Source organism: Erpetoichthys calabaricus, chromosome 3 (assembly GCF_900747795.2).
Source record: "Erpetoichthys calabaricus chromosome 3, fErpCal1.3, whole genome shotgun sequence".
NCBI lineage: Eukaryota > Metazoa > Chordata > Cladistia > Polypteriformes > Polypteridae > Erpetoichthys > Erpetoichthys calabaricus.
Window position 1 is genome coordinate 97,726,789 of NC_041396.2, and position 19,523 is coordinate 97,746,311.

Below are 19,523 nucleotides of genomic sequence, written 5' to 3' on the forward strand. Positions count from 1 at the left end.
GACTTTTGTCGACATTCGCCTTCAACCCCTCCTGTCGACAAAAGTCGACATCCGCCCTAAAAGAGTTAAACAGTTATATAAGCAACAGAAGGAAGTTGATCGAGTGACATAGCGTGTCGGAGAAACTCGAAAGCTCAAGTTCACAAAGTCGCACAGTGCCCGAAATAAAAAAGTTGACACATATCAAAGTCGACATGAAAAGGCAACTCGTAGCCCAATGTCTGAGTGTCATATGAAAGCTTATTAGGGTACAGTGAAAAAAAGGCACACAGTGTGAAAAAAGCACGAAATGTCAACTTTAATCTCGAAATTTCCACTTTAATCACGTAGTTTATTTTGTCATTAAAGTAGAACATCATAAACTTCATCTTAAAATCGTTTAATTTACTAGTTTCTCAAATTCCATCGTATCTAAAGTAGCACGTTAAATGCTTTGTTTTGTATTTGATCTTATATGTGCTCTATGTGCCTGAATCACTACGTGCTCTTCCTCCGACAGGACACAGAATCCATTACGTTCGTAATATTACAGCTCTCTGAGTAATTAAAATACTGAGAAGTATACGTGATATCATTTTCATGATGATGTGAGTTAAAGCATGTTATTAAACATGGGAACACGGTGACGCAGTGATTGTTCTTGTCTTACAGCAAGATGCTTGCTGCGCCATGTGTGACCTTCAATGAAATGCTCTATTACAGAAGTACTGTCTTTTTCAAATGTACTAACCCCCAATTCCTGTCCTTACTTTTCTTTCTCCAAATACCCAATCGCCACACAATCAGCTCTGTAATAGATGTTAAGCCATCTGTAAGCTTAGAATGCCGATTCTTCAAAACTTTTAAGGAACATCGAAATATCTTTGTAATGTTTAATTATTCTATCCATCTATCCTTCCAGTGTCGCGCCAGCCACAGCATGAAAACAGCGCGAGGCAGGAACAAACCGTGAACGAAGCTAACGCTCGCTAGCACTTCGGCACCGTGTAGTTAAAGTTTTATCTGTATAATATAATCAACATATTTTGCTGCATTTCATCTTAAAAATGATATCGTCGTCATGTGTAAATACGCGCTTTATAAAGTGGCTCAGGTTATGCAATTTTATAACTGTATCATAAGTACAATTACTTCAAGGTAACTTGCAAGTACAAACAGTTCTACAAGGAGCAGTTGAGCCGCCGTCGTGGATGTGGATCTAAGAAAGGGTAACCACACAGGAACAGTGGCACTGCTTTGACGCTGGGTGCCGCAAGTCTGCAAAACATAACAGAGAACTTTCGTATGACAGGGTATGAGGTACCGTGGAAAAGTGCGTGGCTTTACGCCAAGTGTAGGTTTTATACATTGCGATTTGAACGTGGAAACGTTCTTACGCAACATTTCTGTGCGTACGCACCATTTATACATGAGGCCCCAGGACTTGCTTTACCACTCTAATGTCCGCTGGTTAAGTTTGGGGAAAGTATGTCGACGAGTGTGGGAGCTCAAACAGAAGATTTATCTCATTTTTGGAGCTACTTGAGAAAGCTGACGATTTTCCTGAGCTGAGTGACACAGATTGACTTTGTGATTTAGCTTTTGCTGTGGACATACTGACGCACATGAATGAGCTGAACAATGAAGCTACAAGGGAAAGACCAGTTTGTGCATGAAATGTACACAAACGGCAGAGCCTTCAAAACCAAGCTAGCTTTATTCTCAAAGCAAATGTCAAACAACTCATTCGCTCATTTCCCCAAACTGGCTACGCTGAAAGAGTCCCCTCGACTTGTGAAAAAATACAGGAAATCACTAGACGACCTGCATGGAGAATTCTGCTGTCGGTTCTCTGATTTTGGGAAAATTTACAAGTCACTTCAGCTGGTGTTCTGTCCCTTCACACAGGACCCTGAAACAGCGCCACAGGAGTTGCAGTTGGAACTGATTGATCTCCAGTGTGACACAGTCTTAAAGGAGAAGTTCAACTCTCTTAAACTGGATGAGTTTTATGCTTCATTAAGCGCAGCCAAATTTCCAAACATCCAGAAGATGGCACAGAGGATGCTGATGTTGTTTGGCTCTACATATGTGTATGAACAGACTTTTAGTGTGACACCAACAAAGCACCCCACAGATCCCAGTTGAGCGATGAACACCTCAGATCTGTTCTGAGAATTGCCACAACAAAACTAACACCAGACTTCGATGCAGCAGCAAAAAAAGGGTGATCAACAACACTGTTCCCACTAAATGTGAATGTAAATATTAACACTGTAATGCCTTTTTTATGTTTGATATGTATGCATCTAGTGCTGGCCTGGCCCGTCTGTCAAATTTTAAAAGTCAATGTGGCCCCTGAGCCAAAAGGTTTGCCCACCCCTGTATTTGACACTACATGAAGATGTATCTACATCTACATGAAGATATATTCTTAGATTGTTTTACAATGCTAATTGTATTGGGTTTTTCTTCTAAATGATTAAGTGATTAATCATTAGTCTTGAGTATTGTGCCTTAACAATAAAATCAAGTGATCAAATATTGAAATCCTCACATTTTAGTACATTGAATTTAATGAGTGATATATGGGATCTAATAGGCACCTTGGGGGAAGAGGGGTAATTTTAAATTTGCCATGAGTAGCATTAGGAAAGCCATAAGGAAGAGAAAGGATAGACTGCAGTCAAGTTATCTTCCCCAAAGGAATTTACACTGCAGCTTTGTTTCTGATTCAAGTACTAATATATTGGTAATACTGTGCACTGCAATAAACTCACAAAAAGGTTAATTTAGACTGCTCAAGACAGTAGTTAGCAAAAATAAAGATGTTTTCTGCTAAAATCATTAAAGAAACAATTACAAAATGTCATCAATATTTCTCTTTATTTATTAAGTATCATCTATATTTACTTCAGTGTTATTAGAAGATAGTGTCTTTCATGTTTAATAATAACGCATCTTTTTCAAGACGATAAATTGGTAATAAATGCATCCCCCCCTACAGCAAACACTGTCAAATTATGGAAAGTGTAGCGAAAGGCTACCTGTATACAGTATGCTTGCTGCTGCCTGAAAACAATTGAGGATGTTCTTGGCTGCCAGAAAAGGTTCTCTCTGCTGGTTAATGCTACAAAAATAAATTAAATAAATGCAATAAAGTTACAGCATGCTTAGATGTCTTTGACTCCTTATCGTAGATACCTAAACTAAAGTTTGACTGTATTTTTTAATCAAGGAAGCCATTTTACTTGGTTGCACTGATTGCCCATTTAACATATATTAACATTTATGGCATTTGTTTAGAAGGAAAAAACATATTCTTACTTATTAGAAATGTCCCAGTGCTAATGTATTTTTATTACTTTTGATAGTTTTAGATTTTTATAAACAGACTTGTCTTTCACATCTTTTATCAAATATTATAAACTTTTCCATTATAAATCCTTTTTAATACTTGATTGTTGATAAAGTAAAAATAATTACTTGTTCCTTTTAATTCCAGAATGATAATGATGGTGGTAGTGATTAATAAAATAATTTTAATAGCTGTACATTTTTGTTTTAAAAATAAAATGTATCAAAATTTAATGAAAACTGTGGGAGTGACAATAATTTGAAGACCATCTGAACCCTGGTTTTTGAGTCCAAAGTGGTGTAACCTAGCTAGTTTCTTTTGATATTCAAATACCTGAAGTGACACTTCATTCATATGCAGAATAACAAAATTTGTTGCATGTGAGCTGATTTTCAGAAAGCCCCTTCGGGTCTTTCCACCAATGAATTCCTGCACACGTCTTTCATATATTATGTTTTGTCCAGTTTCAAAATTATTATCTTGCCATAGGAGTACTGGAGTAAAGGTGCCTTTTTTCAGTGATGTTTTCACTCATTCACAAAACAGTTATTCATGATGGACTAATCATAATTCAGATTTCTGATATTTTTGAAACCAAAAGCCATTGGACACTTTTAAACTGCATAAATATGAAGGCTATCCTGATGACTAAGGTTGGTTGAGAATACATCATTGTACGTTGATGAAATAATGAAAAGTGGTTGTCCCTAATAATATTCACACAAAGCCATTCAAGGTATGTGCTAAAGTTATACCATTCAATTGAGAATGTAGCACATTAGGAAGTATTTCCTTGCTGATGACACGGAAGCTGAATTCTTGATGAGTCATTCTAGCTTTCTTGTCTTAGTTTTAAGTTTCATTTACTGATATTTATTTTACTCTGAACCCCTTCGTTTTGTAAATTCTTAATTTGGAAAATCTAGGGGCTTCATTTATTAAAACATGTAAGAATAATCCTGAATTTATCATACTAGTATCTTCCAAACCCAGTTTTCAGTCACGGACAATTGTATGTTGCTCTCTCCAGAGTTCCATCTTTTCATTCACTCAGTCGTATCCTCAAACCCACCCCATTTGGACAACTGTGTCTTTCAGGAAGTGTTCACCCATCAATACATAATTATGCGGCGTATGCTACGCTGCGGGTTGGCTAGTACTATTATATTCTAAGAGTTCCAACAAATAAGCAATAAAATGTGTATGGATTGGATATTACAGGTGCATATTTTAAATCATAATCTTTACTTGAATATTTAAGAATTTAAAAATGTAGGTTAAATGATATAGTTTTGAACTGAAGCCTATCACTGCATCCTGAATATTTTTTATAAAATTGCTCACCTTTAACTTAATACTATTATAGTATTGGTTGTTAATATTTTGTATTTCCTTTTAACAGTTACTGAAGAAAGCAAAGAATCCTCTTCATTCAGCACTTTCCTAAAAGAAAGGCGCTCTGTTGTTGAAGTTAGGAGCAAGAAGCTGCAGTGAGAGCAAAGATTGTAAGAAGCAGTTCTGCAATTTTTGATAAATGCATACAAAAATTTAACGTGCTGTTATTTTTATTTGTGAATACAGAGCAACAGAATGAAAACAATTGTGCACATGCTATCAAATTTTTATATTCATGTAAGATAACTCAGTAAAAAAGTATATATATGTTTCTTTTATCCTGGAAGACTATGAAATTTGTGTGCACATGCTTGGATAAACTATTAACTATTGTTGTTGTGTATTAATTTGAATTTTTATTTGTTTTGATTTATCATTATTAAAATGCTTTACCTCTTGTTTTAAAATTGTTGTTCTTTTAATATTTCATGTGTAATTGTTTTATAGAGCTTATTTTTCTTTTAGTAGTTACAAGTTTTAGGCAAAATGTAATATTGACAAGAATTATGAAAATGCAATACTGTATAGAGTTATATTTTAGGTATGCTCATTTATATAATGAGGCACAGTGGTTTGTTTTGGTGCCTATCAGATTCATCCTAAAAAATATACAGTATGGTGTGAGCTGCGAAGCTGATCGCACCCTCAGAAGTTAGACGCCCCTGGGAAAACCCCTAAGAAACATAGACAGATTACCTTCACATTCCTCCACATTCCGGCTCTGTCGCATAATATGGCTCTCGCGCGGTACTCTGCCTTCTTAAAAAGCCTGCACGGGCTTCTCTCAGTTTGTTAAAACTGATTGCTTGCTTCTCCTTATCTCTCTCAGACATTCTCTCCTCCTGGGGAAACTGTCATCTCTGACTTGTCATGGAGGAGCACGTTTAAACTTTTCAAAAGAGACAAATGTTTGTTTGCAGTGTTTTGAATAAAGTTCCTTTTTTTTCTACCACCTCCTGTGTCTCTGTGCAAATCTGTGACCCAAGCGTGACAAGATATAAGCAAGCTAAGCTGTTAAATACTGTAGGAAATTACCCATCTCAATCAATGTGTTGGAGATGTTTGGGAAGAGTCAACAAGTAACTGCAAACTCCACACAGGCGACAGAACTCTGGATCTGTGAGAAAACAGTGCTCATCAGTGATCCACGACCCTTGTGTCAGCTAAACCTCCCTGTAGGTTCTGTGTATTGATATGTAGGTCCAGTTTGGGTATCTTTCTAATTTATGCACAGTACAATCAGACTTTTTCTTGTTTTTTCAGACCTTTAATTAATTTCAACTGCTCCCCTTAACTTCCATTTTGTATATTCAGCTTTGAAATTGTCTTCATACCAGGCTTATCTTAAAGTCTAAGTTTAAATCAAAAACAAAAATATATTAATATATCAACTGCAACGGTATCCAAATATTTAAACATGCCACATTCACTTTTTAAATCTGTTAAGTTTGGCACATGAACAGAAACTTATAGTAAATTTGCTTAAATGTCATGTTTTAAGTTTGTACCCGACAGAGTTTGTGTTAACCTCTTTGATAAGATGCCATAACGTTTCTGTTCATCTGTACAAAAGAAATCATATGAAAAAATAGCACTTGTATTAAACAGCTTTTAACTATGGTGTTTTTTCAAATAAACTAACAGTTATGTACAGTATATGTTATTCTTTTATATCAGTTGTTTTCCAATGTAATGAACTGCAAAAATATGAAACAAGCCATCTAAAAATACATTTGATATAGACCAGGGGTCTGCTATGTCAGTCCTGGAGGGCCATTTTGGCTGCAGGTTTTTGTTCCAACCCGTTTCCTTAATGAGATGTCAGTTATTGCTGTTGAAGCACTTATTGCTCAAGCAACATTTTTGTGCTCAATTTTAGTTGTTTTGCTTGTTAAGATTCTGCACCCTTAATTGGTTTTCTTAGTCTTAAAAAACTGATTGTTTTTAGTTTCTACTTACTAGCAATGGGATGCCAATGACAATGGAACCAACAGTTCTCCATCTAACTTAATTCCATTTACAGATGTGTGTATTCATCATCAAGTCTCTGATTTAATGAAACACACATATAGATGAATTAGCGGTGTTGGTCAAGTGATTAGTGAATTGGACTTTTGATCAAATGGTCGAAGGTTCAAGACCAATGTAGACATATTAATTTTTTAAAAATAGCCTTTTGATTAATTAATATTGAAGTTTTGTCAAATTACTTCAATATGTCAATTAAAACAGCATTGGTCAAGTTGCTTAGCATGTTGGATGTTCAATCAAATGGGCGAAGGTTCGAGACCAAGGTACACAAATTTTTATTTATTTATTTATTTTTTTTATTTTTTTAAACCAATTTTTTCATCATTTATATAGAAATTTGGTCAACTACTCTTTTTGGTGATTGGCGATATTGGCTCACTAGATAAAGTGTTGGGATTTTCTAAGAAAGACTGGAGGTTCAAATCTCGAATAGACGCGTGCATTTCCAGTACTTCACAGGTGTAAGGTTTCACCATGGTTAGGATTTTCTAAAATGAAAAATAAACGGGAATGAATTTTACATTTCACTTTAAGATTATAGGTTCAATTCCACTCTGTTGCAAATGTTATTTCTGTTAAATTTCCATCCCACCAAAGTCAAGGTTTTTGTAACATGCTGAGAACTGCATGGCATTAGGGTGGCTGAAAAATATATTTAAAAAAAGATTTTAATTTAATTAATTATTTTATGGGCACCCCATGATTTTATTTTTAGTCACATAGGACCAACAAAATCTTAGTAAAAGAAAGAAATGTATTTTTATTTTTACTGCATTTTTGAATAAAATCGTGTCACTTAAAATTCTCTTTCGTATATATATAATATTTATATTCTAATTAGGGGTGGGCGGTATGACCAAAATTCTATATCACGGTATTTTTCTAAATTATCCCGGTTTCACGGTATTCGACGGTATTTTTTCCCCCATGCATGAGTGGATGTTAACCACATTTTCCACTGCAATTACTGGCTAAGAATAACCTATTCCACTGTCAAGAGCATTGTACAAAAAAAAACATTTTAATGTACACACAAGTATTAATACAGTTTTGCATTGCCCCATAAAGTGATAGTTTTCAAGGGGGGTGGCACTAATGGAGAAGGTATCACATTGCATGACAGATGCAGTCAAAATATAGAACCTTTTTATTGAACAAATTTTGCAAAAACAACATATAATTTTGACAATATATTTTCAACCATACAAAGAGGCATTTAGACTTAGTAAAATATCCAGAAGTGCTTGTCAAAAATTGTATTGCACCGAATATGTCTTAGAAAAGGAATAAATAGTAAATATTTTTTGTAAACCAACTACACTTTCTGTTAATGTTAACAATCTCTGTCCACTGACACGTTAAAGTGACTTTTTAAACAACTTTATCATCATTAAACTGCATAATATTTAAACTAATAAATAATAACAATAAAATAAATAATAGTATTATTACTGATAGTTGCACAATTACTTCAAGACTTCAAGCCCAGGTGCATTACACAGTATTCACCAAATTAAAATAAAATACAACAAGTGCAACTTGGTGATGACATCTTTACCAGCTGAATCATCATTTAGGCAAACTGAATTAATATGGACCTTGCTTCAAGCTAAGCTATACTGGGAAGAAAAAAACAAACTATATGTCGAGAACAAAGTCGACATTTCCACTTTATTCTCGCCGTTTATGTCGAGATTAAGGTCGACATTTCCACTTTATTCTCATAGTTTACTTCATAATTAAAGTAGAATGTCGTAAACTAAACTTCTTCCTAAAATCAATGTTTAATCAATTACTTAATTTACCCCGTCATAAATTAATGCAGCACATTAAATGCTTTGTGTTACGTTCCCCGACCCAGTGGTTAATCGCTACGCTTCTTAAGCGATCACCATACAGAATCCATTCACTTCATGATATTCCTGCTTTCTGAAAATTTAGAATGCTAAGATAAATACTTGATATCATTTTCATGATGAAATGCATTAAAGCAGGTATTACACATGCACGGTAGTGAGGTGGTAGTGCTGCTTCCTCGCAGTAAGGGGTCCCCAGGTGTATGTTCAGTGTAGAGAACTTTATGGCAGGTGTGACGAGGCTCCAAAAACCTGGATGTATGAATATCTATCGCACAGGTTTAACTTAAATATTGTGTAAATGTTGGGTTCGTGATCTGCTGGCCGGAGACACGAACACAGAATTCAATGCATGTTCTTCTGAGCGGGCTATTTTTATTGCATGCATGCTGTCTCTTTCTGACGTAGGCTACCAAAACCCCAGTTCCTATCCTTCCTTTTTCTTTCACCACATAACCAATCACCACACGATAAACGTCTTTGTGAAATTAAAACTAGTTATAAACTTAGCCCACGGAGTGTTCAGAACTTTAAAAATATCTTCGTTATACATGTTTAATTATGCCATCCATTCAGAGTTGCGCCCATCTCTGAACGAATCACTTAACACAAAGCATTTAATGTGCTATATAACTTATGACGGGGTTTGAGAAAATCTAGTAAATTAAATATTCATTTTATGATGAAGTTTAGTTTACGATGTTCTACTTTAATGACAAATTACGAGAATAAAGTCAAAAAAATATATTCTCGTCATAAGCGTCAAGATTAAAGTGGTAATGTCGAGAATAAAGTCAAAATGTCGTCACACTATTACACAGTACCCAGGTGCATTACACTGTATTGAAAACAAATAAAACAAGTACAACTTGGCTTGCAGTATTATCCAGTAGTATAGAAACAGTATTTACACATCTGACCTTTTAAAGCTAAAGCATCTCCAGGCAACAGATGTGACTGCTTTTTTTCGGCTCTCTGTCCATTTTCACCGCACGGCATACCTATGCTACCGCCCACTATTTGGTGGTGTAGCAGTGAAAAAGAGCCCTAGTGCAACAAATCTGTGTTTAGCGGTGTAGCAGTGAAAAAGGTCCTCACTTGAACAGTTTCCCGCTTTGCCACGTTCCGAACGTCGTTTAGGCAATTTAAACCGATGTTGCGGTATAAGAAAAATCCATATCATAAAAAAAATAAAAAACGGTTTTCGGTATGAACCGGTATACCGCCCAGCACTAATTCTAATTAAACAGTGGGGTTGGAACAAAAGCCTGCGGCCTATCCAGGACCAAATTTGCAGCCCCTAATAAAGATAATCAGCTGACAAATATGGAACAAACAGGTATAAAGCATAGTAAAATTAATTCTGTGTCATGCAAGGGTCATCTTTTCAGGCTGTATATTATTGGATAATTTCTTTATGATATCTGCTTGTTCTCATGTGATGGGTATTCGCAAATTTTGTATTTAAAATCTAACAATTAATTTGAATAATTTTGATCTAATAAGACCAATAATCAACACATTTTTGTCTCTGAGCAATAATATAACATTTTCAAATCCACTGACTCTAATTCAGGGTCATGTTAAGCTGAATAATATAAATTCTAAAGTATAAATGTGTTTTGTCCATGTGAATGATATATTTGCTGGTTGTAATAGAAATCATCTGTACCATGATATTATTATGTAGGTCCAAGCTTATTGTGTTAGTGTTTCCACAGTCATCTTTTTCTGTGCGTTGAAGTACATTTGTAGTTCTATGTTTAATGTGTTTGTGCGTGGTAATAGCAATTATTTCACTTAGGAAGATTATAGATTTGACCATGCTGATATTTTTAGTTGCAAGACTTTTAAATGTGTGTTTTTTAGCCTTGTATATAATATGACTTAAGAATAGTTAATTTTATTTCAGATGTAGAGATATCTTTCTCATTTTATACAGGGTATCTTTATTTTCAGCTCACCAACGGGTGTTCATCATGAATGAGACTACTAATTATAAGTATTATAGCTGGTGGAGGGAGAAGAAAAAACTAAATGAATATGAGCAATACTGTTATAGTGGCTGTCATTGATCATCTGTCTCAGTCACGAAGTGTCCGTTTAACAGTATATTTGGCAGCCTGTTTGCCACAGTTTTTCGTTTTTAAAGGATGATTAATGAACGTAAACCAAAAACGCACTACTATTTTAGTAGTGTATGAAAATATGTTGATTTCTTTACATTGTCAAAATAAGAATCTATAATCTATGTTTTTACATTTGTTTACTGTAAACATGCTTGTTTATTGGCTTTTCCTTTATTTCTTTTTTTTCCTCTACCATCTTTTGATGAGTAAGGGACATGAACGTGTTAATCATTGTTTAGAATCCCAAGAATCAAACTTGCTCCATCATTTGACGTTACTGTCAACATTGTTACATTTCTAGGAAGTAACTGGGTGGTGAGTTGACTTTTGTGTATAAGAATAACTTTACAGAAGGTTGGAAAACTCACTGAAATCTGTTTTTCTTCCGGATTTTTATCATCGCGTTTTTATTTTCTGTTATTGCCTTGCCTCAACATCTTTGTACACAGGCAGTAAAATCTTTAGCATATAAGTACTTATTATATTACTTATTATTTTAAGCGTGTATTTTTTATTCTGTTGAGTCTCTAATCTGTTAGATTTTTTTAACGGAGTAATACTTTTAGATACCTTTTAATTTATGTATTCCTATCTTCCATTAAGGGTTAAAATCCTGTGTAGAGTTTAGCTACTTAGCTCATTTTCACATTTCTTCTTCTGTCCAAAGGTTTTTACTTTAGTTTGATGCGCACATCTAAATATGCAATGTATACGTAAATGTGTTCAGAATTAGACTGGCATCCTCCCTAATGTCAGTTTCTGCCCTGTGCTTGACACTGTCAGTATCCCCTCACAATGCCATACAGCTAAATACTGACGTAATGAACACGTTTGTTTCTGACAGACCGGTTGTAAGTAGATCTGGACGTAAGATGGACCAGTATACAGTATGTGTTCAAACATAACCGTATATACTGTATATTAAGTCCCTTAAGTCATATAGTTTGTTTTATATACTTTTATCATAATTCTTAGCACATTATGTAGTTTTTCTTTCTGTTTTTTGTGTAAATTATTTTTTAAATTTTATTTCATTATTACTGTTGCTCACATGGGTGCCGAAACTTTAACAGCTTCATGAATCCTTTCTTTGTCTGTGTTATTATGTTACATCATCAGCATGAGCCTCCCACAATGTTCATTTTGTTAACTGTGAGATGAGTAGTTGTACTGGCAGAACTGGAGCACTTGTATGTTTTCTGTTTTAAAATATCAGCCTGTTGTTAATAAACATTAACAGATAAAGGAGTTCACTGTGGTTTCATTACCTCTTCGTGGTGATTCGCATGAAGCAGCACATTGTGAGTCACAATGCCAAAACTTCAGAGGTTAACCGGATTTAAAGCCAGCAAGGCAGTGCTGCAGCGAACACCAGTTACAGTAGGATAGCTTAAGTCACATGTGTTTGTATTTGCTTTCTTTCTTCTCTCGTACTGCTTGATCACCATTTTTGTGTCAAGATCAATTGCCTTTTTTCCTGTAATTGTAAGACAAATGTAACTTAACATAGTGAAATCTGTTACAGGTTGTAAACTGAGATCGAGATGAATGAGTCATGGCATACATGACGAAAACTGTCATTTGCCTGTGACACACAGTAGCAGCCAAATGGTCTTAAGACGCATTGGTCCTAAGTCGACGACTACCTGTATTAGGTAAAGAGATTTTGGAGAATTACTAAAATGAATTTTCTATTAAGAAACTTGTTGGACAGCTTTACAGACCTAAAATAGATTAAAACACAAATAAACAAGCTATGGGTTAAAACTGGGTCATGTAATTATATGAAGAGAATTCATAAAAATGATCCATGAAATAATTTTTCAGAACTGACATTTTTCATTTCACCATGAAGGGAAGCTAGAGTCTACAAGCCAGAGTCTTGTATCATATCATAGTAACATCTTTTATAAGGTAGGAACCCGACCTTGACTGTATTCCCTAAACCAATAATGGAAAAAGCATCCAATAGAAGAATAGCAAAATATGTTTGCTAGCCTCAGTCTTAACAACTCGGAAAAAATATATAATGTTATGTAATTGACATGTGTTTCAAGTGGTTATATCAGACTTCTGAACTGGAACAAAATCATTTGAACCAATTTTAAGAAAAATGATGCAATTTATGACTATTTTTCTTTGATCCTAACATTTTAGGTAATCAAAATTGTGTCTTGTGAATATTTCATATTTTCAACATGGTACTAACTAATATTCATGAGGAAAGCTTCCTACAGAGTCAAATTACAGGGCACTAAATGAGATCACAGAGGTATTGAGATTGCTAGCACTTCTCACAGCTGAAACCTAATCCAAGGCAGACTTTATAATGTCTGGATTGTAAAAAGAAGTGCCTGTGGTACTTAGTTTTAAAATGTATTGATTCAGATCTAATACAGATTGCCTTTCTACTCATGATTATGAGCATATGACATTTTATTGTATGTAATTTCAAATATTATAAAGATGATCTTATTAGTAGACATTAATTTAGATGTTTCACCTACCCCATATCATCTGTTGCTCAATATTTCTGTCTCTAAGCTAGACACTTAAGGTATTTTAAAAAACGGCATTTTATGAAATAACCAAAGCTCTAATCTGCAAATACAATGGTTTAATTTTACTTGAAGCCTACAAAGAATCAGTACAGTGTTTCAGTGCAACTTGAGGCACATAATGAGTAGGATAGGCTAGTCTCATTTATATTATTGAACATAAACTAGGACTTGACCGCACTAGCCTCATTTTGCCACCACTACTGGCACATAAGTGTATTTCTTAGTGATTCAATCTATGAACTAATATCCAAGTATACACTTTTCCAGAATCACTTGCTTTCTAATATTGTCTGTGAAGGTTTTATACAAATACAGAACTTTAGTCTGTCTTTCAGAGAAAACTGCTTTTGCTTTCTGCTTCTTTTCCATTAATTCATCCTAAACTCATGTTGGATCACTGCGTTGTAGGCCCATCCAAGTTGGATCTTCACAGTTTCTAGTTTGGAAACAAAGTTCATTGTGAACACAGGGGGTCCCAGCTAAAAATGGTAGACCTGAAGACGAAAAGGAGATGAAGGGACAAGATGATCAAGAAGCATAGTGAGTATCATGAAGAAACAACATTTGTGTAAAGAATTTAATCATTAAAAATACATTAATAATGCCTGAGAATACAGCTAATCAGAGAGTTGGAAATATAAAGCAATTCAAATAGATATGCCTTAATAATTTTTAAAGGTTCATGAAAAAGTATGGGGGAAGTGTGTATGGTGCATAAAAATTCTTAGTATTAGTGTTAGTAGTGTGGATGTAGTAGCATTCTTTATAATGCAGACACTTCCAGGATAACTTAAAATGTTTGATACTCCACAGTTACTGTTATTATTGTAGTAAGAGGTTAACAATCAATGTGCAACAAAAAATAAAAACAGTACTACTGTAATTATGGGAAATGTACATAACTTCACTTGGCACATGTGGCTAAAGACAAACTATACTGAGTAACTAGATAAAAGTATTAAGACATGACAGCTATTGGTTATAAATGTTTGAGGTCATTGCTGCTTTAATTTATCAAGTTATTCAGTATCTGAAAACGTAAAACAAAACTTAAGAGCTATGTGAATAGGTAAGTGATGAAAACACATACTGCAACTGAAGTTGAAACTTGGACAGTGAAGCTTTTAGGATTGCTAAGTACTATATACCTCATTCCCAATCAGTGTTCCCTTTTAGGAGTGGCCTGGTGTGTTCAAATTATTTTTCATGTGAGTAACAAGTAATCAAAACCAACAATGTTTTAGTATTAGCAAACCATATTTGCATTGACTCAAAAAATATTGACATATGATGATGTACTGTATTGTATATTTGAGTTAAATATTGAAAAATTAACAGCTGATTTAACAAAAAAGTTTTTCTATTCAATTTTTCTGAATATTCAAAACATTTCTCTTATGGCCTTTACTGTCTACCATAAATTATAAACGCTGTGAACATTAACAGTCTGTCTAGAATGTAAAAAGAGTTTAATTCTCATTAAGTTTTCCAAATGTGCTGCATTTAAGTAGTTTTTGTATTTTGTTTTTGTATTATTCATTAGACTAAATCCTCTTTCGCAGTCAGCACTTGAGACCTGTAATGTGCCACAGATGTCCAAAAGTAAAAATAGCTCCTTGAAGCAATCCTGTTGTTTAGTAAATGTAACCATATCTGAAAATATCTTTACATTTCTGGTTCTAATTTTTCCTTAATCAATATCTTGAACCTCATTTAGTGGATTAAACACAGTCACATCTGCCCCTGCAGCCTTAACATGTCCTTCAAATTTTGGCTTCTTAACAGGTGACCTGCAGAAAGTTTTATATAAATATTCCTTAGCAATGTGTCAATGTCACTCATCAGGGGACTATCTTTCCAAACATCATCTATACCCAGATCCTCGCTATGTGACACACAAAGTCTCTCTGGTAAGTTTGGAATGGACTGCCACAAAAGAGCAGCTACACCTTTTTGTTTGCCCAGCATGACTGATGCACTGTCTGAGGTAAACAATGAAATTAGTTTTAAAATTAACTTGTTTTCCATGTAAAAAGCTGTTGAATAGCCCCAAGAGTAGATAAACTCTCGCTTACTGTTAATTTTATTACCCCAGCAAACAGAGCTTTATCAATGGAGTAGCTTTCATTCCCACAATTAATACATAAAATTAACTTTTTTGAAACTGTTGTCAATTCATTCATCAACCATCAAATTGTTGTAGGCTGATATTCTAAGTTTACTCAACACATCAGTTTTGATTATTGAATTTATGCACTCAGTGAACTCAAAGGCGTAATTCTTACTTCACCAGCTATCTGGTATTTTTATGTATTTGACAACATGGTCGTAGACTGCCAGCATAATGAAATTTATTTTCACAGCCAGCAAAACATTATGTATTGAACTTTTACCTCGTCAGGTGTCACTTGTCTCTGTTGCCGAAGTTCTTTTCTGCTTTCACATTCTTGCCTAGATTCTGTTAATCTTATTTACACATAAATATTATGACTGAATTGATGTTCAAATTCAAATGATCCACTTTCTGGTCACTGCATGCTTTTCCCTGTGGTCCATTTGTTAAAGGATTCTGCTTTCAAACATATTTTGCAAATAACATCATCCACCTCCAAGTAGCTAACCACATGCTTTCAGGCAACACATGTTTCTGGGAGAAATTTATTAGTCCATTTTAATGAAATATTCTGGTGTCAACCATTTTTTAACCTCAAACACCATTTTTTTGATGTACTACTTGAACTCTCTTTAGCCTTTCACATAGACATAGTTAAAGTGTCAAAGAAACAACAGCATAGAGTGTTTCATATACAGTAGTGCAATTTTTTAAAAAACTCATTTAAATCGGGTTGGTAATGTGACTTTTTTGTTTAATTTTTTGTTTTATTTTTGATTGTTTAATCTTGCTTGAAGGTTGTCTTTTTGTGAGTCACAAAGTAAAATCTGTTATCAACGCACATAGAATTTACAGGTGATTATTTACACACTCAGCTTAGAGGGAACATTGTTCCCAACAATTGAAACATGGCAGTAAACTAGCATTGGATAGAACACCATACAACTGCAGTGTGTAGCCTAATGCAGTCACCAAAACACTATCCCCAGGATAAATTAAAGACCCTAACTGGCTTCACATCATCAACTAGGCTGAAGGAGGAGGGAGTACAGCATGCATAGTCTTGGAGGAAAGAATTGATGATCTCCCTTACTTTCCTTATCTATCATACCAGCACTGACTTCAACCACAGCTCCATCCGCAATTAAAGAAATAAATAACAGTCATCATTAAAACATAAGCGAGGCATATAATGGCCATTTGGTTTATGATCACCACGTTATAGTGGTTTAACATTCTAGTTTTGATTCTATCTATTAATTAATTTGGATTGTTTTTGTCCTACACCATTGCAACAATTATGTTCATTTAGAATTTAGCAGGCTCTGATAACATTTTTAATGTTATTTACAAAGAGGTAATAATCAAGTTTAGCTTCTATGTGCTCATAGTTAACAAAGCAGCAGCCACGTTTGTAATGCCTTACTGGAAACACTATCTTTCATTATCATCTTTTATATTTGATTTATGTAATTATATTGCCAGAATTCAATCAAAGTGCACTTATACATTCTTAAATGTGAAAGCAGGCCAAAGTTAGAAATTCATGACTAAATCTGAGGTACTGTTCACAGGATCATATTTCACTTTTACTGTCAGTTTGCATGCAAAAATATATGCATTCATTTACCTTTGTTATATTACCTTAGATTATACATTATGGTTGAAATAGTTTTACTGTCAAATAATGCAAAGAGTACACAACACGTGTTTCGCCCTAATTCTGGGCTCATCAGGCGTACACACTCACTGCACCCCCTCTCGGGAAATTGAACCTTGGACGTCCGCGCTAGAGGCGAAGCCTCTAACATTGCGCCACGGCGTGTGGTTTGTTCATTTGACAGCCTGTAGATCAGAGTAATTACATTCATGGCATTCGTAGTCTGAATCACAATCTGATTGTATGGGTGTTTATCTACCAGGTAACGCTTGTTGTTGGTCAGCAAGTCGAAACCACACACCGTGACGCAGCGTTAGAGGCTTTCTGAATCCTCTGTAATATTTGTTTTAGTTGCTTCTTGTTTATTGTTAGTGTCAAACTATGTTATATTGAAATTTAACCTACAATGTACAGGGATTTTCTGTGAAAGATTGCTTCAGTTAAGAATGAATTCAAAAAGTTACTACAAAGTTACTACTGTTTATTTGCCTTTCATTAACTAATCAGACTGAAATAAGAAAAAGTGCATGTTGGATTTGTCTTGATATGGGCACTTTATATTTTTGTATATCTTACACATTCATGAAACTATATTATCATTTAAAAGTTGCTTCTTGTGGAAAGGGGCTGCAGTTGAATATCATTATAAAAAAAAAAAAAAGCTTGAAGCTGCGCATCCCGAAGGTTGTCTAACAAACTCATCTGGCTTGTGCGGAAAACAACACAACATGCTTGCCGCACACCCTTACAAAGAGTGACCTCGGTGTACGAGATTGTGGCCAAGGGGCTAGACCATAGATTTTTAAACCACAAGATTGCCAGTGTAATGTCTGCAGTTGTGTAATGCCAAACAAGTCCCTCAACCTGCCTGTGTTTCAAATTGAACCTATTAGTGTAAACCAAACAAATTTCCCTCTGGGATAATCAAGTCTACCAAACTTTACTTAATTGGACTCCAATAAGGTGAGCATCTTTGTTTGATTCCATTTTACAATTGGAGTACCGGTACAGTAGAAGAGTTGAGTAAGATACCTGACCTGGTAACCTTGGGGTATGAAGAACAGTGCCTTACATACTACACCACACAGGCCCAGACCTACCAAGGCTAATACTCCAAGTGTGAGCTCAAGACTATCTCAAATTGGGTCTCGTATAACAGCTTAACCAACACGCATGTCTTTGAGATGTGGATAAAAGAAAGGTTTATGCAGAAAAAAATTCATACAAGGGGAAGTTGTGCAGACAGAGCAAATAATAATAATAATACATTTTATTTATTTGTAGGCTACTTTCTAAACACTCAAGGACACCGACAATAGACAAAACACAGACTATAAACAAAAGTAAAATACAAAAGTTAAAATCAGACAGAAATTGTAATCAAAGAGAAAAAGCAGTCTTAAACAAATGAGTTTTAAGTTTAGATCTGTAAGTGAAAATGATTCAATATTTCTAAGCTCAAGTGGTAGTTAGTTCCAGAGCTGGGGAGCAAAGCAACTGAATGTTCTGCTCCCCATAGTGGTAAGACAGACGAAGGGGACATTCAAGTGGATGGAGGAAGAGGATCTAAGGGTACGGGAGGGAATGGCAACATGGAGGAAGTAGGACAGATATGGAGGGGCAAGGTTATGGATAGCCTTAAAAGTTAGTAGGCGAATTTTGAATTGAATTCGGAACTGAACTGGAAGCCAATGAAGCTGCTGCAAAACGGGAGTGATATGGTGAATAGAGGGGGTTCTAGTAATGATGCGGGCAGCTGAATTTTGGACCAGTTGAAGCTTATAAAGAGATTTGCAAGAAAGACCAAAGAAAAGGGAATTGCAATAATCCAGGCGAGAAGTGACAAGGCTATGAACAAGGATAGCAGTGGTGTGGGGAGTGAGGGAGGGGTGAATACGATTAATGTTACGCAAGTGGAAATATGCAGACCGGGTGTTGTTATTGATGTGGGACTTAAAGGATAAAGTACTATCAAGGATGACACCTAGACTCTTAACCTGTGGGGAAGGGGAGACATTATCAATAACAAATGAAAGTGATCAGTTTTGAATAATGTTGATTTTGTACCAATGAGGAGAACCTCAGTTTTGTCACTATTTAAGAAAATTTAAAAAAAAAAAAAAAAAAAGATTTGATTTCTGCTATGCAGTCAGCAAGTGAGGAGGGTGGAAAGGAAGCAGGAGGTTTGCTAGTGAGATAGAGCTGGGTGTCATCAGCATAACAGTGGAAGCTAATGTTATATTTACGAAAGATATTTCCAAGGGGAAGGAGATAAATAATGAAAAGGAGGGACCCCAGGACAGAACCCTGGGGCACAACTGAAGTAACAGCAGTGGGTTGGGATGTGAACGTTTTAAGCTGAACAAACGGAGTGTGGCCTGAGAGGTAGGATCTGAACCAATCTAGTGGACTGTGGGTAATGCCAATCGAAGATAATCTAT

At 35.1% G+C, this 19,523-nt stretch overlaps 1 protein-coding gene across 1 annotated transcript in view; it reads left to right on the forward strand.

Annotated features, from left to right (window-relative positions):
* The window catches only part of gpn1 (GPN-loop GTPase 1), a 42,992-nt gene extending 38,128 nt beyond the window's left edge, over positions 1–4,864 (forward strand). Inside the window, exon 14 of the mRNA XM_028797221.2 lies at positions 4,740–4,864. Within this exon, the coding sequence (XP_028653054.1) occupies positions 4,740–4,831 (92 nt within the window). The 3' untranslated portion in view covers positions 4,832–4,864. The remainder of the gene's footprint in view (positions 1–4,739) is intronic.
* Positions 4,865–19,523: the final 14,659 nt, after the last annotated feature.